The sequence below is a fragment of the Pristis pectinata genome, chromosome 1 (assembly GCF_009764475.1).
Source record: "Pristis pectinata isolate sPriPec2 chromosome 1, sPriPec2.1.pri, whole genome shotgun sequence".
Taxonomy (NCBI): Eukaryota; Metazoa; Chordata; class Chondrichthyes; order Rhinopristiformes; family Pristidae; genus Pristis; species Pristis pectinata.
In genome coordinates, this window is record NC_067405.1 from 61038848 (window position 1) to 61065177 (window position 26330).

Sequence of the window (26330 nt, forward strand, 5' to 3'; positions counted from 1 at the left end):
GTAACTGTGGGAAGGAAGCCAATTTGATCTATTTGTTGCATCATCACTTAGCTATCTCTTATATGCTGTTTTGTACACACAGCACACAAAGTTGCAACTTTGCCAGGTTGGCACCACACTTTCAGATACATCTGATGTTGCTCCGGAAATGTTCTTCTGCCTTCTTCATTGAACCAGGTTAATCCCCTGGCTTGATTATAAATTGAGGGATAAGGGTAGATATTGAGGTGCTGATATCCATAGTACATCATGTGTGCCAATTTTGATCTGCCAGATTTGTATGGAGTTTATCCCACACTGTCTGATTACAATGTCACACAACACAATGACGGGTACATTCTGTGCCCTTCCTGCTTCAGAGTGTTGTTTGACACAATTCATATTCCAACTAAGCAAGGAGAGTAGGTGGTGATTAGGAAGTAGTTTCCATTTCCATGTCTGACCTAATACCTTAAGACTTCATGGGGTCTTGAGTCAATGCAGAGGACTCCCAGGGCCACTCCCTCCAAAATTTAGTCCACTAATGGGTCTGTCCTGCCAGCTGGACAGGACACACCCAAGGATATCTAATGTATTATCTATATGGCATGTTGAACTATATTAGGCTGTTGCTTAAGTCATTGGAGAAAAGCTCTCTCAATTTGGTTCTCAGCCCCTGAAATGCTTGCAAAGATGACTTTGCAAGGATGACTCTGCAAGGTTGATTTGGCTGGGAGACATTTTGACATGTCCAAATTTGACGCCCAGCTAATGTTGGATACTTCCACCCTGTTTTTGCCTATGTTTTCTTGATGCAATTTAATGGTTTGTTAGCCCATTTCAGAGGGAAGATAAGAGTCAACACATTGCTGTCGGTCTCTGGAGTCACTTATAACCCAGACCAGGTAAAAACAGGTCTCCTGAATCCTATTGATGAACCAGTTGGGTTTTTACAATAATGCAATTATTTTGTGATCTCCATTACTGGGATTTTTTTTAAATTCCAAGTTATTCTAAAAGACCTCAGTTTTCATGCATTTTTTTCTGGCCTCCACAGTTAAGAACTGGCCTGGTTGTAGAAAACACTTAGAAGTCACTATCCTTGCCTTAAAATCTAGAAATATTCAGTAATTGATAGCATACTCAGGGGTGAAAGTAATTTAAAATTTCTTACTGGTATGGTCACATCACAAACACGACATTGGCCATTTTCTCACTGATATGCCATATTGGCCCATATCGACTTACTTTCACTTCAAGATGTACTGGATACTTTTACATTTCTTATAATTTTACAGCCTTAAAAAGTGAAACAGTGATTTCAGCTTTGAAGCTCCAAGTGTAAAATATGAAAAAAATGGGAAAATAATCAAGTGAAAATTATTCAGATATTTTTTATTTACAGTATCCAATATTTTATCCAGTTCAAGTCGACAAAATAATGCCAGAATTCTCAAATCTGATTCATAATAAATATTAAAAAGTATTTTTCATCTTCCTGAGGCATCCAAGCAAATGCCTCTCTCAGGATCCTTCTTTATTGACCTTTCATTTGAACAAAACCTTCCATTTCATATCCCTGAGAAGCACAACTGTGTTATCATGGTATTTGACTGTCAAACCACTCAAACATCAAAAAAGGCCATCATCAGTCAAATACTGAATGGATTAATTGCAGTAATTCCTCAATTTAAGTATGTTCAAATTGTGAACTTTTGCCTCATACCAGCAACTTTTGGGGTATTTGTTTTTGATTTACAGCTTTTGTTTTGCAATATCGAATAGCTTGCCACTTTTCAACCATAATGCATTTCTCCCATCCTCCCACACTATTGTGTCTTCATAAAGATCTTGGTATACTCCGCCAGTTATTGTGATTATTCACAATTTATTTTGTGCATCCTTCCAGATAGAACAGATCAGGTGCTTTGAAGCTAAGGAATGCACTTCAGCTACAAAAACATGGCAAGCTATAGTAATTAACATCAAGGTGAAAGGGATGAACATTTAGTGGACTGTGGCCATTTGTTAAATTTTACAGCGTCAATGGTGCAAATAATTCTCAATGCTGACAAAATTAAATTCAGTGCCATGGATGTGCATCGTGTGTCATAAAAGGCAGAGATGTTACAATGGAAAAAGAGTTAAGCAAGTGATTGGAAGATCAGAATCAGTGACATATACCAGTATTGTACGTCAGGCTGTTGTTCATTGAATGCGGAGCTGCAGTCAACACCATCATCCCCTCAATACTAATCACTAAGCTTCAAGACCTGGGCCTCTGCAGTTGGGTCCTTGACTTCCTCACTGGGAGACCACAATCAGTGGAGATCAGAAACATCATCATCTCCTCCTCACCGACCATCAACACAAGCACACATCAGGGCTGTATGCTTAAACCCCTGCACTACTCTCTCTATACCTACAACTGTGTGGCTAAGCATAGCTCCAACACCACCTGCAAATTCACCGATGACACCACTGTTGCTGGCAGAATCCAGTGACAAGGCAGCGTACAGGAGTAAACTGGTCAGCTAGTTGAGTGGTGTTGTAACAGCATTGCCCTCAACATCAGCAAAGCCAAGAGAACTGATTGTGGACTTCAGGAAGGGGAAGTCAGGCAGACAAGTACTAGTCCTTATTGAAGGGACTGCAGTGGAAAGGGTGAACAGCTTCAAGTTCCTGAGGGTCAGCATCTCAGAGGATCTATCCTGGGCCCAGACATAGATTCAAACACGAAGCTGGCACGCCAGCGTCTCTACTTTCTTCGAAGTTTAAAGAGATTCAGCATGTCATCAAAGCCTCTGACAAAATTCTACAGATATACAGTTGAAAGCATTCTGGTTTCATCACAGTCTGGTATGGAAACTCCAATGCAGCGGAACGCAAGAGGCTACAGAGAATAGCGGACTCATCCAGTTCCATCACTGGTACAGCTCTCCACACCATCGAGGACTTCTACAAGAGGCAATGTCTCAGGAAGGAGACATCCATTATCAGGGACCCCTAACATCTAGGGGGTCTTCTTGATGGGAGGTACAGGAGCCTGAAGACCCACTCCTCAGAGTTCATCAGCTTCTTCCCCACTGCCATCAGGTTCTTGAACAACCTGAAAAAAACTCTAACATGACATTGGACGATATTTCTTTCTCTCTCAACTTGCGCTACTGTTGTTATGTTTATTTTGTTGTGCAATGTATGTATAATGTAAGTTTAACATAAACTTAAAATAACATGTTTTTTCTTTTTTTTAAAAAAACGTAGAGCTACTGCTGCAAAAAGCTAATTTTCATGGCATTTATATGCCGTATAGGTATGCCTATGACAATAAACTTGAACTTGATGACCCAGAAAACAGCATTATGGAAATGCTTAAAAGAACCCAGGCAGGGTGATGAATCTTCTGAAAGTATCAATATATTTAAGGCTAGACACATCTTGTTGAAACATTGAGAAATCGCATATTAACCTTATAGGGTTGACAACCAGTGCGGATACTGTGGCAGCAGAAAATCATCAAGGAAGATGGATACTCTACCAAGCAAGTTGGAACAAGGCTGTTTGGAAAGAAAATGTCCTCAGATAGGTTTATCCCAAGGGCTGAGGAAACAGTCCAAGGCTGCCAAAGGCCATCTTGCTCTTTTCCTTAGAGATGATGCTGAGAATGGTTAAACTTTGAGCCTCTATTTTTCTATCAGAAGACTCCAAAAGGAAACTCAAAGGCAGTGGTGTGGTGATCTAACAAAAGAGTACAGGAAGGAGATAGAGAGCTTAGTATCATGGTGTCATGACAACCTTTCCCTCAATGTCAGCAAAACAAAAGAGCTGGTCATTGACTTCAGGAAAAAGGGGGCTGTGCACATGCTCCTGTTTACATCAACAGTGCTGAGGTCGAGAGGGTTGAGAGCTTCAAGTTCCCAGGAGGGAACATCCTGGTCCAACCACATAGACGCCACAGCCAAGAAAGCTCACCAGCGCCTCTACTTCCTTGGGACGCTAAAAAAATTTAGCACATTCCCTTTGAAACTTTGCACCATAGAAAGCATCCTATCTGGATGCATCACAGCTTGGTATAGCAACTGTTCTGCTCGTGACTGCAAGAAACTGCAGAGGGTCATGGACACAGCTCAGCACATCACAGAAACCAGCCTCCCCTCCATGGATTCTGTCTATACTTCTCACTGCCTTGGTAAAGTGGTCAGAATAATCAAAGACCCCACCCACCTCAGACATTCTCTCTTCTTCCCTCTCCCATTAGGCAGAAGATACAAAAGCCTGAAAGCACATACCACCAGGCTCGTGGACAGTTTATATCACTCTGTTATAAGACTACCGAACCATTCCCTAGCACAATAAGATGTATTACCTCAATGCACTGTGTAATGAACTGATCTGTATGAAAGGTATGCAAGGCAAGTTTTCCACTATACCTCAGTACAAGTAACATTAATAAACCAATTCCACAATTCCAAAAAAAAAGCCTGGCTGATGGTGCTGCTCTTCCAAGAATCTCTCTTCATTGAACAATACCGTGCAAAGAATAATCTTACCAAAAGAGGCTTGTTCATTATCAACAATGCCTCTGCATATCCAGCAAGATTGAGGACATGACTGACATCACATTCTGTTATTCCCCACCAACATCACTTCATTTTGCAATGCATGGAACAGGGCACCACTGCTACATACAAGGCTTAGAACCTGCAGCATGGAATGAGACAGGCCATCTCAGGAGTCAAGCAGCAACAACAAACCCACACTTGAAATTTAAAAGGGATACAATATCAAGATAACCAAATACTACATCTGTGCTTCCCAGGATAATGTACACAGTGCAACAATAGAAGAATTATGTTCAGAACATGTGCATGACTTCCATGGGTTGATGAACCCGAAAAAATCTGCTGAAGGTATTAACTTATGCAAAGTGAATGGATGCCATATATATGCAGAGGTAGACACTGATAGTCAGTGTGTACACTGCCAGTTTTGAACTCACTTTATCTAGACCCTCTCATAACTCAACAAGGATGAACACCTTCAGCAGACAGTAGAATCCCCTCATCAATGCTATTTAAGCGGATCAGGAGCTATTCACAGATTGGTTGCTGGCCAAGTTATTTCGGCTATTCGAACAATTTGACAAGTGCCTGAAGATTTTTCTAACCATTTCAAGTTGTGAAAGTCTACACAAAGTGGCGTGGCAAGTGAAGTTTTATCTCCCAACTTTAAAAGGTTAATAAGAACAAAGGAAATAGAAGCAGGGGAGACTATTTAACCCCTTGAACCTTAAGACCACGGCGGATCTGACCTTGGCCTTGCGTCTACTTTCCTACCAGTTCCCACATTATCCTCGACTCCCCAGTGGGCCAAAAATCTGTTTATCTTGGACTTGAAAATCATTGACTCAGCCTGCAGAATGCTCTGGGTAGAGAATTTCAAAGATTCACAACTCTCAGAGAAGTAATTCCTCATCTCTGCTTTAAATTCTGAAACTATGCCCTCAATTCTAGATTTCTGCATGAGGAAGTATCAGCCTGTCATGTCCCCTCTTAGAATCTTGTGTGTTTTAAGGTCATAGCCTTTCATTCTTCTATACTCCCAAAAAGTAAAGCCCCAATCTGCTTTACTGCTCTTCGCAAGGCAACTCCTTCATCCCAAGAATCAAGCCATTGAACTTCCTGCAGTACCTCTAAACAAGTTGTATTCCTCTTTAAATCAGAAGGCCAGAATGCTGTAGTGTACACCAGGTGAGGTGTCTCCAACACCTGGTACAGTTAAACAAATTCTTAACTTTTATATTTCATCCTCCTTCTATTAAAGGACAAACGTTCTGTACAAACCAGCTGTTCCCAGACATGGTTGGACTTACAGGACATCCCCACCACATTGCACAGGTTGGCGGTGGAGGAGGAAAAAAAACTTTCAGAAAAAGGTTATTTTCACCCAGGACGTTCAGGGAGCAATTTTCCTTTGAATCTCAGGTAAGGGACATTAGCAATTCCTAAAGAAGTTTCTCACAGAAATCCATTGTCAGCTGTTGTGACAGCTTCTTTGCCATTAGCTGTCATAATGCTTGTGGCTGTGAACTTTTATGCAGCTGGCTTCTTTCAACCTGGAACTAGAGATAGTTCCATCAACTTGACGTGAACCATTCACTCATGTGTAAAGGAGGTCACTGACGTTTTCTGTTTTTGCAGAACTATTATTTCCCTTACTAGAGATCAGTAGGCAAAGCAGGTCATAATGCAAAGTTAATAAATCACCTTGTGAATTCCCCAGGCACCCACGCCAGTCCTCATGCTCCTTTGCAGTGCTACCCAGGCTCCAGCGGCAACCAATTGGGCTTGAGCCCCAATCACAGTGTGCGTGGAAGTAGTCCTGGCTGACAAGTGTCAGGAAAGGGGACATGCTGAGTGGCAGGACTGTGAGGAGACATACTGACATATGAGCCTCAGGAAGCCAGTGAAGCAAGTGTCACTCAACCCCACTTCAGGCAGAAGCTCCTTCCTATCAATTGGAGGACAAGTTGCTGGACAGCTCCAACAGTCTACGCACCCCTGTCTACACAGTTATCAGACTAACTTCACACAAGAACATGAGCATCCCATGTTGGGTGGCTGCTGTATCTAATAGAAGTTGCAATGTTGGTCATAAGAAAATGTTTTATGGTTGGATACACAACTAGCCATCCTATTCATCTTGAAGTTGCATGTCTCAAGTTCTGCACAAAGCCCTGTGTCAAGCTAATACAGACTCCTTCCTACTCCTTGATATTGAACAGAGTCTTCCTAATGCATAAAGCATTTCTTCGTGCACTGCCTTCAGCCTGTTCCTATAGGTTGCCCCCATCAGGTCTTTAGCACAGTCCTCTGCAGCAGAACTCATGGGTAACCATGCCTCCCAGCCTGGGCTACCCTTTCTCCCTGATCCCACCTCCAAATTATATGCAGTTGTCATTATCTGAGCAGTGTTACAGCAGGCATTCATCATCACTGTCTTCTTGCAGTTCCTGATTTGTCTGGAAAGGTTGCTGTTTTGGGTCACCCAAAATGGACACAAAGTATAAGGTTGCAGACACAAGAGGTGGCAGAAGCTAGAATCTGGAGTGAAAAAAAAACAAACTGCTGGAAGAGCTCAGCAGGTCAAGCAGCATCTGTGGAGGTAAAGGGATGGTTGATGTTTCAGGTCGAGACCCTGCATCAGGACTGAGGTGAAGGTTATGCTCTTGGGAAGCGAGAAAGGAAGAAGTTCGTTAGCAACATCGGTAGAGAATTTAAGAGAAGTATGTGTAGGTGGAAGGAAAAGTGAGAAGTGGGAAGTTGGATCATGCACAAGGACAATATCACCTTTGATCATTTCAGTGCTGGCAGTCATGACTTCAGCAATGGCTCTTCCACTAAGGGGCGGCATCATCTCCTGCTTGCAGAGGTACTTAACCTTTCTGGTTAGCTCCTGTTACATCTGGCTGTGCTCTACCTCATCTTGCAAAGGAACAGCCAAGCATTGTTTGCAAGCTGAGAGATAAGGGTTTGAGGTTTGCAATGTTACTAAGAATGCCTGGGTGGGGTCCAGTGCATTTCCTTATTGTTAGAGATTGTTGGTAACTGAGTAATGATGGTGCAAGGGATGGGGGAGGGGGGCCAGATTCAACAGGGTTCAATAGCCTTGGTGCCTCCTCTCTCCCATGCTGTCGAATTCATGTTACATCAACTGCAGCTAATGGAGCTATTGCCTCAACACACACAAAATGCTGGAGGAACTCAGCAGGTCACAAAGCATCTATGGAAGGAAATAAACTGTCGACATGTCGGGTCAGGACCCTCCATCAGGACTGAAAAAAAAGGGAGCGGGCAGAAGCCGAAAAGGTAGAGCTAGAGCTATTGCCTCACAGCTCCAGAGATCTGGTTCAATCGCAACCACCAGTGTTGTGTGTGGAGTTCACACCTTCTGTCCATGACTGCACAGGTTCTTCCACCTCCCACCCCACCCCCCGCCTGAGTTCTCCAGCTTCCTCCCCCAAACACATTCCAGTTGACAAATTAATTGACCATGGTTAATTGCCCCAGCGTGCAGGTGAAGGGCAGAATTGAGGGAGAGTTGATGGAAGTGCAAGGAGAATAGGTTATAGGGAAACTAGTGGGGAATGGAATGCTCCGAGACCTGAAGGGCTGAAACGTCTTCCTCCTACATCAGCAAGAGAGAGAGAGATATCTTTATTAGTCACATGTACATCGAAACACACAGTGAAATACGTCTTTTTGCGTAGAGTGTTCTGGGGGCAGCCCACAAGTGTCGCCACGCTTCCGGCACCAATATAGCATTTCCACAACTTCCTAACCCGTACGTCTTTGGCATGTGGGAGGAAACCGGAGCACCCGGAGGAAACCCATGCAGACACAGGAAGAACGTACAAACTCCTTACAGACAGCGGCGGGAATTGAACCCAGGTCGCTGACGCTGTAATAGCGTTATGCTAACCACTACACTACCATGCCTCACAAGGAGGAATGGACCACTGGCATCTCTAAGTAAAATCTATTTATCTCATATTTGAAATTAACAATTAAATTGGCATCAACAGCCCTTTCCAGAAAAGTTCCTAAATTCTGCCACATGTGGTAGTGATCCTGAACTTTACTCTCAAGACAACCTGGATCCAAGGCCAATATATTCTTCCTGAGGCATCCATATCTGCTCTTTGTAATGCAAGTGCTACTGATATTTCTGTAATACACACTGCCTTCTTGTATTATGTTGTGTTGAGAATACATCAAAAGAATGACAGGAGTTTAGTCAATATTTTTTTTTAGAAACAATTATTGACTAACTAAAGGAAACATGCTTAGGATTATTAGTTGGCTAAGGTCAGCTGCAGGAGACTAACTTGGCTTTAATGCCCTGGATAGGTCATGCCTAAGAAACCCAATTGAATTTTTTTTTAAAAAAGAGGTGAACAAAATAATAGACAAAGGAACACCCATAGATATTATTTATATGAATTTTCAGAAGGTATTTGGGGAAAATTCCATCCTTTGCTGAGGTTCCAGGAATTGAAAGCAAATTATTGACTAAGTTAAGAAATTGGCTTAGAGACAGAAGAAAATAGAAGGCAACAGGGATAATAGACAGAGACAAGATTGCAAGATATATAACTAGTTGTGTCCTGTGTTAAGATACAAATTAAACTATGTTGAGGAAAATCACATATCCAAGTTAGTATAAAGCTAGGTGACTCTGTAGGGAATGTAGGTAGAAGCATTAAATTACACATATGTAATTGCTTAATCAAATAGGCAGCACTGTGGCAAATGGATTTCCATGTAGGGAAATGTGAACTCAACCACCTGAGACCCAAAAATAATAGAACAGGGCTTTTTATTAAAAAATGGCAAGCAGCTAAAAACAAAGGCGGTCCAGAGCAACAGAAAGCTTCATGTATAATGTCATGGACAGGTGTAGAAGATCGTCAATGAGAATCCACAGCTTTGCCTGAACACAAGGGAGTAGAAGGGAGTCCCAAAAGCCAATGACACAAGGGAGTCCCAAAAGCCAAAATGAACCCCAAATAAGACTACACTTGTGCTGCTGTGTTCAACTCTAGGCACCGTGTATCAGCACTGATCCACTGCCCTCATTGGATTGCACTATTGATTGATTCGAATGATACCTGAATTTTGGGTTAAATTATTAGGACAAATCATAGAGGTTACAATAGTACTCCGTGCAATTTAGAGCATTACAAATTTAATCAAGTCATCCCTTAAACGATATTACAGGAACCAACCAGGTAGCAAGAAACTATGTGCATCGTTTGGGGAATCTAAACAAAAAGGTAGAGGACATAGACTAATCTTTCAGGATTGAAATTGAGAAAAACTTCTTCACACGAGGATGATGGAAGTTGGAACTCTTCCATGATCATTAATTCTAAATCTGAGTGATCTATTTTAACCAAAGGTTGTAAGGATTACAGGGCAAAGGTAGGTATATGGAGTTCGATTGGAGATGATCGACTGTAACAGATGCAATAGTGGATTTTTAGCAAGAACCAAACAGCAATGGATTTCGTATCTCTGCTATTGAATTTGAGGCTGAATTTCATCACGCTGGCTTGATCTTAGCAGATAAGGTAGAAATGAGAGAGTTGTGTGTGGGAAATGTTGGGACAAAAAACAGACATACAGGAACTGAAAACAGTACCACAGTGGAGGAACATAGCTGAAAAATAGTGAATAGCAGGGAAATATCAAGGTGGTTCAGGAGAGAGAATGGGTTACAGTCAAAATACCAACAGGTAACTTTGAGAAGGTGTGATAGAGCGGAGTAATGTGACTAATGTGTAGTGGAAAATCTCAGAGGTAGAGGGGTTTGGAAAAGATCAAGCAGTTGGAGTCAAAAATCAAAAAATTACAGATGCTGGAAATCCAAACTAAAAACTGGAAATGCTGGAAACACTCAACAGGTTAGGCAACATCTGTGGGAAGAGAAACAGTTAATATTTTCAGTCAAGAACAAAAGGAACTGTGACCTAAAACATTAACTATTTCTCTTCCCACAGTTGCTGTCAACCATTTCCAGCATTTTCTGTTTGTGAGTTGGAATGGGCAGAGGATAAAAGTTGGATATTTTGAGCATGATCATAAACAACAAGAGTTGGATACATGATCATAAACAACAAGAGTCCTAGCACTAATCCCTGCTGTACACGACTGATCAGAGTCTTCCAATCAGAAGAGCATCCTTCCAGGAGGTACTGCAAGCAAGGTTAACTTATGATCTGTAGTTGCAGAGTGTAGGTGGGGAATGACTAAGGCACCCAAGAATATGGAACTCTGAGACAAAGAAACCCATGATTTCCTTTAGGATCCACAAAATCCCAGAGAGGAAGCAAGAGTATTTGGATCAAAAGGAAAGAGATTTTCACCAGAAATTTGAAAGAGGACTTTGACATGAAGTACACAACAAATTTTAGAAAATAAGGAATGGACAAATAGGTAGGTTGGTGTAAACTGAGAAAGCTTAAAAAGGGAGGAATTGGCCAGAAAATTAAGAGGACCAGCAAAGAAAAGAACACACAAGATCTAGGATGAGGTAGCAAATTGGATACAAAATTGACTTGGTGGTAGGAGGCAAAGGGTGGTAGTGGAGACCTGCTGTTCAGATTGGAGGCTTTTGATGAGTGGTGTGCCACAGGGATCAGTGCTGGGTCTTCTGTTTTGCATCAAGCATCTTAATGATTTCGATGAGAATGTAGATGGCATATTTATTAAGTTTACAGATAACAGCAAAATTGGTGGTATAGTGGACAGTGAAAGTTATCCAAGGTTACAACAGGACATAGATCAATTAGGAAAGTGAGCAGGAGAATGGCAGATGGAATTTAACTCAGACAAGTGCAAAGTGATGCATTTTGGGAAGTTAAACCAGGGCAGGACATACACAGTGAATGGCAGGGCCCTGGGGAATGTTGTTGAATAGAGAGATCTTAGGGTACAAGTACATGGCTCCCTGAAAGTAGGAACACAAGTACACAGGATGGTGAGGAAGGTGTACAGCATTCATTGGCCAAGACATTGAATACAAGAGTTGGAACATCATGTTACAGTGGGAGTATTGTGTGTAGCTCTGGTCACCAAACTATAGGAAGGATGTGATTAAGCTCTTCTGTTTTGGTGCAGAAGTATATATATAAAAAAAATCACAAGGACGTTGCCTGGATTAGAGGGCTTGAATTATCAGGAGAGATTGGATAGGCTGGATCTGTTTTTCCCTAGAATGAAGGAAGCCAAGAGATGCTATGATAGAGATATATAAAATTATGAAGCATAAATAGGGCAGACAGACAGTGTATTTCCCCACAGTAGGGATGTTTAAAAACAAGACATCATAGGTTTAAGGTGAGAGACAGGAAGTTCAAAAAGTGATCGGAGGGGTGAATTTTTCAGATGAAGAGTGATGAGTGATTGGTATCTGGAATGAGCTGCCAGAGGTGGTGGTGGAGGCAGAAACAGGAGGCATCTGGACAGGTACTTGAATGAGCAAAGGAAAGGAGAATATGGAATCAATGCAGGTAAATGGGATTAGTATAGACAGGCATGCTGGTCAGCGTAGACGCAGTGTGCCAAAGGGTCTGTTTCTATGCTGTACAACTCTGAATAAAAGAGAGGTGGGGGGGGGGGGGGAGTGGAAGAAGAGGCTTTGGCAACAGGTCAATATGATAGCTTCAAAAGCTGCAACTGCAGGAATAGAAAATGATAGAAGCAGAGAGTATTCAAATCAGAGGCTACTGGGCAAGACACAGAAAATGAAGCAACAGGGATAATAAAAAATAGGTGGAGGAAAAATAATGAAGTAGTGAAGAAGAAAATATCTCCTGCAGTGGACACGGAAGACTGGCGATGGATGATGCAGAAGCTGAATGCGTTATGTATTCTTATTTTGTATCATGAACAAAGTGTGAGATCTGCTGCTGATCTAAAAGATTCCAGATTAGTGTTGGTGAAGGACATCGAAATCTGATGAGAAAGAAGCAAATAAATGAATTGAGAGCCTGTTGGTGATAAAAAGATTCTAAGAACTTGGTACAATTCACTTGAAACAAACTTCAACCTCAAATTCTAGGCACATTAGAAGTCAGTGAACACTATATTTTTTCATAATAGATATCAAAATACTCTTGGATATGCACTAATATAATGGGATAGGATTTCACACAATTTTACAAGTAAAAAAATTACATTTACTAACTCGCATGAATGAATTTTGAAGAAGATTTTTTTTTGTTTTACAAAACATTATCCAGAAAGAATACCTATACTGGCTGTTCAACCACCAAGCAGAAACAAGAATATGTAGCTATTACAAAGAATAATGAGAAAAAAAATTGCAAGTACAGAATAAGTCATACTGTTGGCTGGGGTAAATCAGCATTAGTTTACAGTAGAAAAATATACAGATATCAAAGTCAACTATTTAAAAAACAAATGAATCCTTGAAGCTTTCTTCTAGTTTAAAATAACATTCAAATTTACAAAATGACAAAAATACTCTAGTTTAGAGCTGATTACCATAAACTGTTTTCCACTGCACAACTCTATTGAACACAATGACATTTTGCAAGCCTTCCATCTATTCAAATCATACTAACTGTAATCTGTTAGTCGCCCCCACATTTCCTTCAAACATTTTATCATCCTTAACAACTATTCATTTTGCCAATTTAATTTTACTAAACTGAAAACAACTGTACTACACTGTCGCAATATAAATGTACAGATGTAAAATTCACCTTGCTACAGCAAGTTTCAACAATGAAAATGGGTATCAGAAGATTGGTTTCAAACAAAGAAAATGCATTTTAGCATCCTTAATCTATAGGCACAATGAAAGCACCACACATTAACAGATTATCTGAGCATTATTCCCTTTGCCCTTTGTGTAAACTTGGTGCATGCAAGTTAACTGCTCTACTTCTTTTAGTGTCCTAACTTCAAAAAGTAGTCCAGTGGCTTGCAAGTTTTCAGGGCAATGGGAGGAAGGGGAGGAATGTGTCATGAAGAAATATGTTGTGAAAGGCTCTATGTAAATGCAACTTTTTGTAAATGGTACAAACCAACTCCGAATAGCTTTTTGCAACCATCATTTCAATATTGCAGAGAAGATATTGCCAAGATCCTGATCCCACCAGATTTCATCTATTTGAATGAACTGAAGTTTCATTGTAAAAGTCAGAAAGTCTTGAAACATTCATTCAAAAACCACCACCAAATTAAATAAAAACATCTGGGATTAACAATCAACATGAAAGACATTTACACAATATTGTAAAAGATTCAAACAACTGTGCCTGTTTTACAATGTGAATATTCTATTTTTAAATTTAAAAGTCTCTAAAGTCCTGTAGTACGTACAAAACTACACAAGACAAGATGCTCAGCTATTCTCCCAACCAAAAAGTATGAAGTACTTGGGCAGATATGGAATCGATTTGTGCCATTCATTAAAGCACTTCCTTGAAGCTTAAAATAATCACACTCTTTTCCACATGTCCGTGATGATAAACTACAGCCTATAAAGGAATCAATGCCCAAATTGTCTGGGTCACATTGTCTGGTGTTAGAATTCCAGAAGTCTCCCTTATCTGCGGAAGGATTTGATAACATGAAATTGTGAAAAAAAAATTCAGTCTTGCGCTGGTCTCAGACTAATAATGAAAAACAATAAATAAAATGGTGATAAAGGCAAATAAGAACAACTTGAATTTAAGCTTATGAATTTACTAACAGAATAAAACATCCTTAGGCATTGCATAGGAAATCGATGCCACAAAAAGACTGGTACAAGCCAAACCCCAAGGGAGACACAAGCAGATGAGAGAAAAATTCTAAGACATGGACCAGGTTTTAGGTGTGTAAGAGGAGGAAAGAAGGGACGAGAGTTTCTCTGAAACCATAGCTGATAATAGTGAGATGAAGAAAGATGGGATTGCAGAAGAGTCCAGAAGCACCAGGTGGGGTTTACTTCAATATTAAAACATAATTGATCTTGTTTTTTTTTCCCTTGATCACAGAACTTCCCATTATTCCCAGCAAGGACTGGGCAGCACAGCTGGCAAAATGCATGCTAGAGAACTCGTTTGAAGAAAAACAGCTCTGCCTTGGATTTATAGTCATAGTGCTGTACTGACGTGTACATATGCCTGACTGGACTTTAAAAAATGATATTCACCTGAGCTGCATGCAGGCGAAGCTGAGAACCTGGTGTGAACCCCTAGTCACTGCGAAATGGAAGGCCCTTCGCCACACAGCTCAGTGTGGAGGGAATCCACCAAGGCAATGTGCAGAGGCTGCCTGCAGTGAACTTGCTCAGCACTGAGATGTAAGGCTCAGGGCTGCACCTGGGTTGGCACAATGAGCACTGGCAGCATCTGCTTCATCTACTGACAGAGTTACTGGAGCCTTCAGTCTGTCTCAGCACCTTCTGTTGGATGTAATGGAAACTGTTTTGTAGCACTCTCTTTATCTGGCTGCACAGCTTTCCCCAAAGTGCAGGTTCCTCTACAGTAAAAAGCTCAATATGGTCAAGCTCATAGTTGTGGTCCTTGAGCTTGTTACTGACAAGTTGTTGCATATATTAAGGTGCAGGATGAATCAAGTCGCTTCCTTTGTTCTGGATGGTTTCATGCTTCTTCAGTTTTGTTCTAAAGTCATCCAAACAATATAATAATATTTCATCACCTTCCCCATTTATGCCTTTGCCACATAGCTCAGTGTGGAGTGAATCCACCAAGACTGCCTGTGAGGCTGGAGACAAGCAGTGAACTTGCTCAGCACTGATATAGGCAACAGAAAGGCTTTGAGGATTGAGAGGAGTTATTCCTTGTGGAATACCAATCCTCTGAACCTTGCCAATAGCTGCAATGTTTGTGTGCACTAATTAATCCAGTCAAGTAGTCACTGGTGATCCCAGGATTTTGATGGCAATTCTACTGAATACCAGAGTCACTGGAGATGCTCATTGTTTGTCACTTGTGTGACATGAATGATACTTGCTAATCATTAGTCCAAGTTTGAATTCTGTTCAGGCTTTGCTTCAATGTAGCAGAGTCTGCCTCATTACAAAAGGAGCTGTTAATAGAACTGAAACACTCTGCAGTCATCAGCAAATATCCACACATCTGATCTTAAGATGGAGGGAAGATCACAGTCTAAGCAGCTGAAGATGGTTGGGTCTAGGCCATTTCCTTGATGAGGAACTCCTGTTACAACGTCCTGAAGCTGAGATAACCAATCTCCAACAACCACAACATAATGCAAGTATATTCCATCTTGATATCAAAGTGAGTCACTCTCATTTCACCTGTGGAGTTCAGTTCTGTTAACCATGTTTGAACTAGGGCTATAATCAGGTTTGGCGTCAATGACATGTGTCATCCTTTCTGCTAATGATTGGGAGCAGATTGACAGGCCTGTTCTTTCTGTGGACAGAAATTAAATGGGCAAAATTCCAGCTCAGTGTTATAACTGTATGAAAACAACTTGGCTAGAGGTATGGCTAATTCTGGAGCACATCTTCAACTCTACAATTATAGTGTTGTTTGGTTTCATTAGCTGCTGCATCCCATGATTGCACCATTTCTTTCTATCACATACTAATCGAAATGGCTGAAGAATTGCGACTTTGATAGTGGAGGAAGCCAAGATGAATCATCTATTCAGTGCTTCTGGTCCAAGATGATTGTAAATACTTCAGCATTTATATGCTCAAAAAAAAAGAGGATGTTTACTTTGCTATCTCCCCATTACACTTTTTGTTCAGGAGAAAATAATTGTCAAATTTTACTATTCCCCACCCCACCCCAGAGATAAGCAGACAAAGCTGTTGCTTAACCATTATTCGGAAATATATGGCTTGATTCATACAACTTCAATTAAAATAGGCCAAGTGCTGCTTTTAAATTATGAAAGGAACAATTTTCATATATTTCTGACTTGGCTGATATGGGGTCATTTCAGACAGTAAAACTAATATGGCCCACAATTTTATGTGGGTCTTGAATTTCAGTTAAAATATTATTTTACTCAACCACAAAAGAAAAATGTAATACGAGAAATCTCTAAAGCACACCAATGCAAACCAAAAAGCTTAATTATATCATGGAAAATTCACATACAATTTCATTTCTCTGTTCTCTGCAGTTTCTTTGTAATCATAAAAATTCTCACAACTTTTTCCATTAGTGGCACTTTAATCAAGATTATACTTACATTCTGTGTACTGTTGTAGCTGAGCAAACTCTTCTGGACTTAGGATAACCCACGTCCCATCACACATTTTTTAAAGATCCGCTTAGCCCAAATTCTTACTCATTAAGAGAGTACAACAAATCCTGAAGTGCTTCTAGAAAAATATGGTCCCAGAAGACATATCCTCTTTTCAAGCAGACAGAAGGACTTCTGATGCTTTTAGTTCAGCTGATGTCGTTTTGCATTTGGTTGTAAACCCAGTCAATCACACTTCTCTTCCCAAGGAAGCCTCTTGATAAGCCATTCTTAGTTTCTCCTATGAACTGCTCCATTAATAGAATTTGTCGAGTGAAATCCATTCATATTTTTGATGGGCGAGTCACAGAACTTTGCTCAAATCTACAAAATACATAGAAAAGTATAATGAGCTTGCAAGCAAATCCACAACAGCTGGAATAATCTCAGAATTTTATTGGTTACAATGACAATACATTATAGTGATGTGTAATCAGTTGCAGTTGACTTTTTCCTTTAACAATCACAATTCAAATTACATTGATGAAATGAGAAAGGAACATGTCAGTTTGAGAAAAAAAGTTCTTCAGAACTGATCAGAATATAAAAAAATGAAGTTGTTATCCTTTAATAGATTAAACAAATTTGGAATGTTAATTCCTGTCACAGATTCCTGCCAATGTCTAAATCACAAACAAAGTAAAAAAAACTGGAAATAAGAGATAAAAAAATATGTGAAGACGAGAGTGGCATTAAAACATATCGCAGAACTTGCAGCACTGAAACGGACCCTTTGCCCCCAAAGACTTTGGCTAAATCACTTACAAGTCTAGAGAAACAAAGGACTGCAGATGCTGGAATCTAGATGAAAAACACAATGATGCTGGAGGAACTCAGCAGGCCAGGCAGCATCCGTGGAGAAAAGCAGGCAGTCAACGTTTTGGGTCAGGACCCTTCTTCAGGACTGAAGATAGGAAAAGAGGAAGCCCAGTATATAGGAGAGAAAAGCAGAGCAGTGATAGGTGGACAAAAGAGGGGAGGCGGGGTGAGCACAGGGTGATAATAGGTAGATGCAGATAAGAGACAGTGATAGGCAGATGTAGGGGAGGCAGGGAGAGGAGATCCACGAAGGGGGATGGGTCACAGGTAAGGAGAGGGAGGAAAAAAAAGGGGTAGAAAAAAAAAGGCTAGGAAAGAGAAGAAAAGAAGCAGCATGGTTGTGGGGGAAGGGGGTGGGGATTACTTAAAGTGGGAGAATTCAATGTTCGTGCTGTTAGGCTGCAAGGTTCCAAGACGGAAAATGAGGTGCTGTTCCTCCAGTTTGCGCTTGGAATTCTCCTGGCAGTGGAGGAGGCCGAGGACTGACACATCTGTGATAGTGTGGGAGGGGGAGTTGAAGTGACTGGCAATGGGGAAATGCAGATCACCTACAAGCCTCCTCCAACTGTATTTCATCTCATCTGATCCTTTCACCTTCAATCTCTTACCCAAATGGTATTTCATTACCTAAATGACATTTAGGCTCTTCAGTTCAACCAGTCAATTTTGTAAAGTGTGCAAATCGTATTAAAAGGCCATGAAATGGCATCAAAAGCTGCACCAAAACAAAACTAGAAGGGAAATGTGGAATCTTTGGCGGTGGGGGTGGGGGGGGGGGGGGTGGGGAAGAAACCGATAAGGAGGAAGCTACTACTTGGTGATATTTATGCAGTATGGACATCAGTCCCAGGCACAATGGAGTTGGTCAGCAAAGCAGTGAAAAACTGGTCTCCTTGAATTGAGTCTACATCATTAACGAACAATTACACCAAACAGGCCTAGAAGACAGCAAGGAAAGAGTGATTTATGATGATAAAAAACACATTATGTTATTCACTCACTCAAAAACTAAGAGACTCGCTGAGCCATTTCAGAGGGTAGCTTGGAGTCAACCACATTGCAAAAGGTCTGGATTCCAATGTATGCCATCCTTACCCCACTTGACAGATTTAGCTTCCCAAGGGCAATTTAGCGAATCAAATGAGTTTTTAAATGACCTAGTGGTAGGTTTGTGGTCATGATAAATGATACTCAATATTAAAATTCAGACCTTTTAATCAAGGAAGATAATTTAAATTATGCATCTGGCTTGGTGGTACTGGAACTTGTTCCTAAATCATCTAGACTCTGAGATCAACTGCCTAATAGCTAAGATAATACATCCCCTGAATGAGGCGAGGTGCATGTCAAAGGACAGATGATAGATCGAGGAACTGAGGGTTATAGGGAATTGGCACAGAGAAGGAGCCGAGGCCAGCAAAGATCATCCACCATCAAAATGAATGGTGGCGCAGGCTTGAGGGGCCAAGTTGCCAACTTCTGCTCTTATCTTCTTGTGACAGGAAGACGGGAGAATCAACAGTATGTTCCAAGGAGAAAGAAAAGTGGAAAATCGCTAAAATGTTGAGAATGTACTGGGGATAATGATTTGCCAAAAAAGCAAAAACTGTAGAATGAATGGGGAGAGCAAGGTAGTGCGTTATTGGCAGCAATGAATCAGAGGTTAAACACGGGAAATGGAAGTGGACAGTGATTGCCACTAATGACAGCTCAAGGAAACCCTGACAAAAGGGGCGTGGACATTTTCAATGTGACTGCTCCAGTTCTTTTTTTAAAAGCTATTTTTCATGTTATTTGAACACTGGCAGGAATCTGCACCGGAAATCAGCATTCATATTTTAAACTATCAAACTTCTTTTCAGGGTGCATGTAACAGTTATTACGAAGAATGAGTAAATAAAATTAAGAAGTATAATCAAGTTCACTCAGGGGATGAAAAGACTATTGTGAGAATTAGAACCAAAGTACAAGAGAACAAGAGGTAGAAGGCAAATTTCATAAAGGGCAGAGTTAAATCTGGACCTTTGTAAATGTGAAAGCCATAAGTATAAACACTGGTATTTTTCACACCAAAGCAAAATTAGCAAACTGCAGAATACAATGCAGAAAGACAAGAGCTGGCACATGTCAGATCCAAACTAAGAAAACCACAAGCTAGACAGAATTTGTGCTCTATTTACCACTTCCCATCCATGTAGGTACAGCAACAGTCCCACCCCAGCTGAGCATACAATCACAAATTGCATTAGGTTCCTTCCCATGTCGCATGTATTCCCTCTTTATCAATGTTGGCAGGGAATTTTTTTTGCCCCCTATATCTTTTTTTTACTCATTTGTTTTTGGGATGTTTCATCACTCTGTGGCGAGATTTATCGCCAATCCTTAAATGCACCAAGAAGGTTTTGGGGAAATCAGTTTCTTAAACTGCTGCAGTCCTTCTGGTTAAAGTGCTCCCACAGAGCAGTTGGATAAGGAATTTCAGGATTTAAACAAAACAGCAGATGCATGGTTTTAAAATGCAAAATTAAATCTTTGTACCCTGCATCAATTTCCCCACTGTTAGACACTGCTTCACCTGAAGATTACATTTGGTTGTGGTCAAGAGAGGAGATTAACTTGTCATACAATTATAGTAGCAGTTAGCGCAACGTTATTACAGTGCCAGCAACCCGGGTTCAATTCTGTCTACTGTCTGTAAGAAGTTTGTACGTTCTCCCCATGTCTGCATGGGCTTCCTCCGGGTGTTTCAGTTTCCTCCCACATTCCAAAGACGTATGGGTTAGGAAGTTGTGGACATGCTATGTTGGCGCCGGAAGCACGGCGACACTTGCGGGCTGCCCCCAGAACACTCTATGCAGAAGGTGCATTTCACTGTGCGTTTCGATGTACATGTGACTAAAAGATATCTTGTATGTATTTTATTTAAAATTACAACTGAACTATTCTCAATTTTCTCTTCAAACCACCTTGGCGGTCTCCAAAATTACAGAGGAAGCTGCGCCAACATTTGCAGGTGGTCCAGAGAGAGTGGAGACAAACATGGCACAATCATAGTGGATTTTTGGCCAGTGGAACTCAATGCTGCTGGAAGTCTCTATAAAACAGGTCATTTTGCTCATTTATGTAAATAGGTAATAATTAGTAGAATTTTGATTTGAAAATCACTGACACAATTCAACAATTAAGTTGATGATTTATTTACCTGTCAACTGCCCGAGTATGGAGGGGGAGAAAAATAATTCCCCTCCTGCCTCTTTACCCAGACTTGGACCAAAAATGAACATATCAGTCAGTACGAGACCACAATAATCTCAGTTATGGAAAAATACATCAGAAAACAAGAGTCAGAGCAAATATAGTAAAGTAGGATGGATTTTATACATTAGATACTCTTCCTCAGTCTAAGGGAAAAAAAAAATAATTGAAACAGCATTTCCATCCATAATCTCAATGCAGTTTAGCCTCCTGGCACATGCATATAAAGGCTGCAAAATTTGACTTAATTAAAAATATTTTCAAAGTCTTATCCAACAAGAATATTTTACAAAAGGGACCTCTAGAATGAGAATCACACACAAGTTTATGTTGCTGATTAGTTGCCAATCCTCAAAGACTCCCTTCTGTAGCTCAAGACAACATTTGCTATTTTGCATAATATTTTATATATATATTGCATAACCTCATTTTTGAACCACCACCGGGTTTGTAGTGTCAGAAGCCCCATCAGGTGGGGGCAGAAGATTGGTAACAGTGCGATATGCCATCATGCCATGATGTCACAACAAAGGTGACTTGTACGTGGAATGATAGAGCTAACTTGCACAGGTGCATTGAACAAAGCTCCACAGGCGACCTGTTTGTACAGGGATCCTCACTACAGATGGATGTTACGAAATAGAGAACTTCATGGTCTAGCAAAGTCACATGAAGACCAGCTGCAGGAACCACAATGAAATGCAACTTGCTTGCCTAAGAAACATACTGAAGTACCAAAGCAGCAATTTAAAACAATATATAATCTGAGCATTCCACCCCCCCACCCCCCAGAAAGAATTTAACTGTGACTTTCATTCAAGCAGCAGCAAAGTCAGAGCTATGTGGTGCTTGAGATTACTTTATACTTTTGGTTCAGTTAGAACCATACAGCACAATACAGGCCCTTCGGCCCACCATGTTGTGCTGACCTTTAAACCTCGCTTAAGACTATCTAACCCCTTCCTCCCACATATCCCCCTATTTTAACTTCCTCCATATGCTTATCTAACAATATCTTGAACTTGACCAGTGTGCCTGCCTCCACCACTACCCCAGGCAGCACATTCCATGCTCCAAGCCCTCTCTGGGTGAAAAACCTCCCTCTGACATCTCCCTTGAACTTCCCACCCATTACTTTAAAGCCATGCCCTCTTGTATTGAGCACTGGTGCCCTGGGAAAGAGACACTGGCTGTCTACTCTATCTATTCCTCTTATTCAGGGTGGTTCTCAAATATTGTTATTCAACAAAATTGGGTATTTTCAGTTATTAAACAAACCTTCGGACAAAAGCATTAACTTTTAGTTTTTAAATAAGTTGCAACTAAATCAGTAATGATCACAATATGCAGGAGAACAAAGCCATCCATTGCCACCTGATTTTATACTACCCTGGGCATTTTCACTCCAATCAACCAGCAACGTCACTGCCACAAACAAATGCATTTGTCTGTAGCTATGCACACCATTGAGATTTTTAGAGCCACAGTAAACCAGCTGACTTTAAAAATATATTGCTAACCCACAGTAACATACATATATAAAAAGAATTTAGAAGCATCTCAGCTTCAATTTAATTTTTTCATTTAAATCTGACAATGAGTGTAGATCAGGTCCATTGTGTTTCACATTTTTGGACAGTTTCCTTTATTGCTGAACCAATGGTGTGTCATAAACCATCCCGGAAATCATTATGTTGCCTCTCAGGGCAGAATGGAGTGAAAAAGATCTACTCACAAAAGTTCCAGAGTGAAGTTGCAGGGTAGGGATAGGCACACAACATACCATATTATTGGGCTCTCTTTTTAATAAATCACATTTTCAAGCATTACATGAGTTAGGAATTGTAAGCATGCAAAGTCCAGGATGTTAAGGTTGGACCTGCAGTATTTGCACCCTCTCAACTACAACAAAACTCTTTTTACTTGACGAACAGAAGTCCCACCAATTCTGATATCATAAAATTCAGAAGAAATTTAGATAAAATTGACAGTAAATTGATAGCTTCACATATGTTCAGGGAGTCAACTTGTAGTTTATAACATGTTGGACAGCCGTAAAACCTTCAAATACTATATATGAAGGATGTGTATCATTTTTGTTTTCAGTCTTGCAAGCACTGCAGGCAAGGCCAGTCTTGAAGTCCATCCCAAATTACCTTCAAGCTGGTAAGGATACTTCCACAATATTGCTGGGTAGGGAATTCCAGGACTTTGATGACGGAGAGAGATATTTGAATCAGCTAACTCAGTGTGGATTGTGAAACAAAGGAAGAGTATGCTCAGGAAATGAAATTTGTAACCAAAACTACATGTTAGTGTAGATGAGGAACTCTCCTGATAGCTGTGACATCACAATTTGTTTACTCCAGACTGGATGACAAGAGGTAACGAATGGTGTATTGCAGGAATCAGTGCTGCGGCCTCAACATTTTGCAATTTATATAAATGACTTTGATAAAGGTACGATTATTAAATTTGCTGATAACACAAAGTTGGATTGCAAGTTGTGAAGAAGATAAAGAGGCTACAAAAGGGATGTAGATAGGTTGGCAAATGAAGTAGAACATGGGAAAATGTAACATTGCCCATTTTGGCAAGATAAATAGAAAAGCATAATTGTCTAAATGGTGAAAGATTGTGAAGTTTCGACATGAAGAGGGATCTGGGTGTCCTAGTGCATGATTCACAAAAGGCTAGTATGTAGTAACAAGTAATTAGGAAATCTAACAATGCTGTTTACTGCAAGGAGAATGGAATATAGAACTTGGGAGCTTATGCTGCAGTTATATAGGGCACTAGTGAGACCATATCTGGAGTACTGTGTACACTACTGGTGTCCTTATTTATGGAAGGATGTTAATGCATTCAAAGCAGTTCAGAGAAGGTTTACTAAACTAATACCCAGAATTGGTGGGTTATCTTATGAATTAAGGGTGGACTTGAATCCACTGGATTTTAAAGAAGCGAGATGGGACAAATGAATTTAAAACTCAGGTGTATAGAAATTTCTTCTCTAAGGTGGAGGTGTATCCCTGGAATTCTTTGCCCTGGAAGGTTGGGGAGGCTAAATCATTGGAGTATTTAAAAAGAGCAGTCAGATAAATGTATGAAAGATTGAAGAATTCAGTGTTTAAGTCTGGGACAAATCAACCATGATCACTTTGAATGGCAGGGCAAGCAGCCTACTCCTATTTTCTTGTGACTTGATTGAAACATAAAAGATCCTAAAGGATCTTGACAGGATGAATGCAGAGAGGATGTTTTAAACTTGTGGAAAGATCTAGAACTCCACTCACTGTTTAAGAATACAAGATTGGCATTTAAGGCCGAGAAGGCAGTTTTTTTCTCCCCCGTCAAAAGTTGCAAGCTTTGGAACTCTCTTCCTTAAAGGAAAATGGAATCAGAGTCTTTGAATATTTTTAAGGCAGAGGTAGTTAGATATTTAATAAGCAAGGAGGTGAAAAGTTAGTGTGGATGGACAGGAATGGAGGTTACTGATCAACTGTGATCTTATTAAATGGCTCAATGGATTGAGTGACCTACTCCTGCTTCTTATCTGTATGTTCCTTTGTAAACGGGACACCTGCAGCTGGATGGACATGTACGTCAGGAATAATGACTTTTTTTTTGTTGTTCACTATCCGTACAATATGTCAAAAATGGTTTTCAAAAACATCTGATTAATATTTACTGTAAAGCTGGTGGGAGAGATCTTGGTGCAGGGGATCTCCTCTATGGCATCAGGATGGCAATAAGTCATTCAGGCAATGCTTCAGGGGAACACGCTCATAATTTGGCTGACTTTAGCACTGCCTTGGGGAAATCACACTGGCAAGAAAGTCAACATTCAAACAATGCTAAATGTGACTGTGCTAAACAATGCTAAATTCAACCTTTAATACTATGAACGTGTAATTAAAGAGCTCTGGTGATCACCTGGGTGAAGCACAAATCAACTCAATCATTGGTTTATAGACCACGTTATATAAAAAGAGACTAGGCTGTGGCTAGATATGTGAAAACCACAAGCGAGGTTGACTGGAAAATATTTGCAACACATGGTCACCCATAAAAAGGATCTAATGGAAATAGTCTATATTAACAGAAGTTTTCTATTCAAAAATTGTTTTCAAGAGTTTTTTTTCCACTGAAGCCTGCAGCATGTAAGCTCTTGTACTAATAATGTTTCAGACCCAAGAAAGCACTTGGGGTTCCTTTATAACGAACATAAATTGTGGATGTGAAAACTAATATAGATAAACTTCAATCGCAAAAAGTGCAGTGCTTAAATTACATCTAAATGAAATAAGAACACTAATACTTGTTGTCAAGAGTATACACTAATTTCCATCAGCATCAGTAATAAACTTTAATTTTGTTCATATGCAAGATGTGGGCATTGCTGGCTATGGTAATATTTATTGTCCAGCTCTGGCTATCCTTGAAGAAAAATGGTGGTAAACCATACTCTCCAACCACAGGGATCCCAGTCAAAGTTTATCCAGGAATAGCAGCAATTCAAAACACCTTAATATTCATACAAACCTATATTTAAAATATACAGCAAATATTCCAAGGATTGTTGTATAGCTGTAAGGTGCAGTATCATAGTGGTTAAATTACTGAACTATGGATTTTTTTTTCCCCAGGCCTCTGGTTCACAAGATCAGAGTTTGAATCACACCACAACAGCTGCGGAATATAAATTCAGTTCAATAAATAGCCACCAACTCCCTACTCTAGGATTAGGGATTGGCATTAAGTATTGGCATTGCCAATGACGCCACAGACCAAGACAGATTTAAACAAAAACTGTAAAAACATCAGAACAAAAGTATTTTAAACAATAGCTGGAGTTGCTCACCTATTCACTCTTGGTTATTCTCTCTCTCCCCCCCCCCCCCGAAGTAATTTAAGATTTATAGCTATATCTTTGGTTCACATGTTAAAAAAAATTGGTTTCATCTACCTCTTTGCTTCTATCATAACCAGATCAATTATTGATTCCATTCATCAATGTCAGTCATGTAGTCACAGGTGGTTTACGTAGATCCATTTGCAGAAGGGGGAAGATTTCCCTCCACGAAACTTTGGATTTAAAAAAAAATTAAGACATCAGGGTTAGGGACAGGAAATCAGATCAGGGACACCAGTATGATAGAGTAACAACTGAAATGATTTACCTTTCCTTTTGCCTCATTAGCACTCATCAGCTATGGGTGTGCTTCCCAACCAAGTCCATCAAGCTTTTAACTTCCACAACAACTAGACTGCATTACTTAAAAAGTGTTGGAGGAACTCAGCAGGTCAGGCAGCATCCATGGAGGGAAATAAACAGTCAACATTTCAGGCCGAGACCTTTCATCAGCATCAAATCCTGATGAAGGGCCTCAGCCCAAAATGTCGACTGTTTATTTCCCTCCATAGATGCTGCCTGATCTGCTGAGTTCCTCC

The 26330-nt window shown here is 40.3% G+C and overlaps 1 protein-coding gene across 5 annotated transcripts in view; it reads right to left on the minus strand.

The window, feature by feature from the left end:
• Positions 1-26330, minus strand: part of LOC127571220 (diacylglycerol kinase beta) — a 450652-nt gene that overhangs the window by 378274 nt on the left and 46048 nt on the right. For 4 of the 5 annotated variants that reach the window (XM_052017450.1, XM_052017424.1, XM_052017441.1 and 1 more), the window contains exon 2: positions 16749-17126. In XM_052017450.1, the coding sequence (XP_051873410.1) occupies positions 16749-16815 (67 nt within the window). In that variant the 5' untranslated portion in view covers positions 16816-17126. Of the gene's footprint in view, positions 1-16748; positions 17127-25845; positions 25965-26330 lie in introns of all 5 variants that reach the window. The other variant, XM_052017414.1, reaches the window with a different exon arrangement.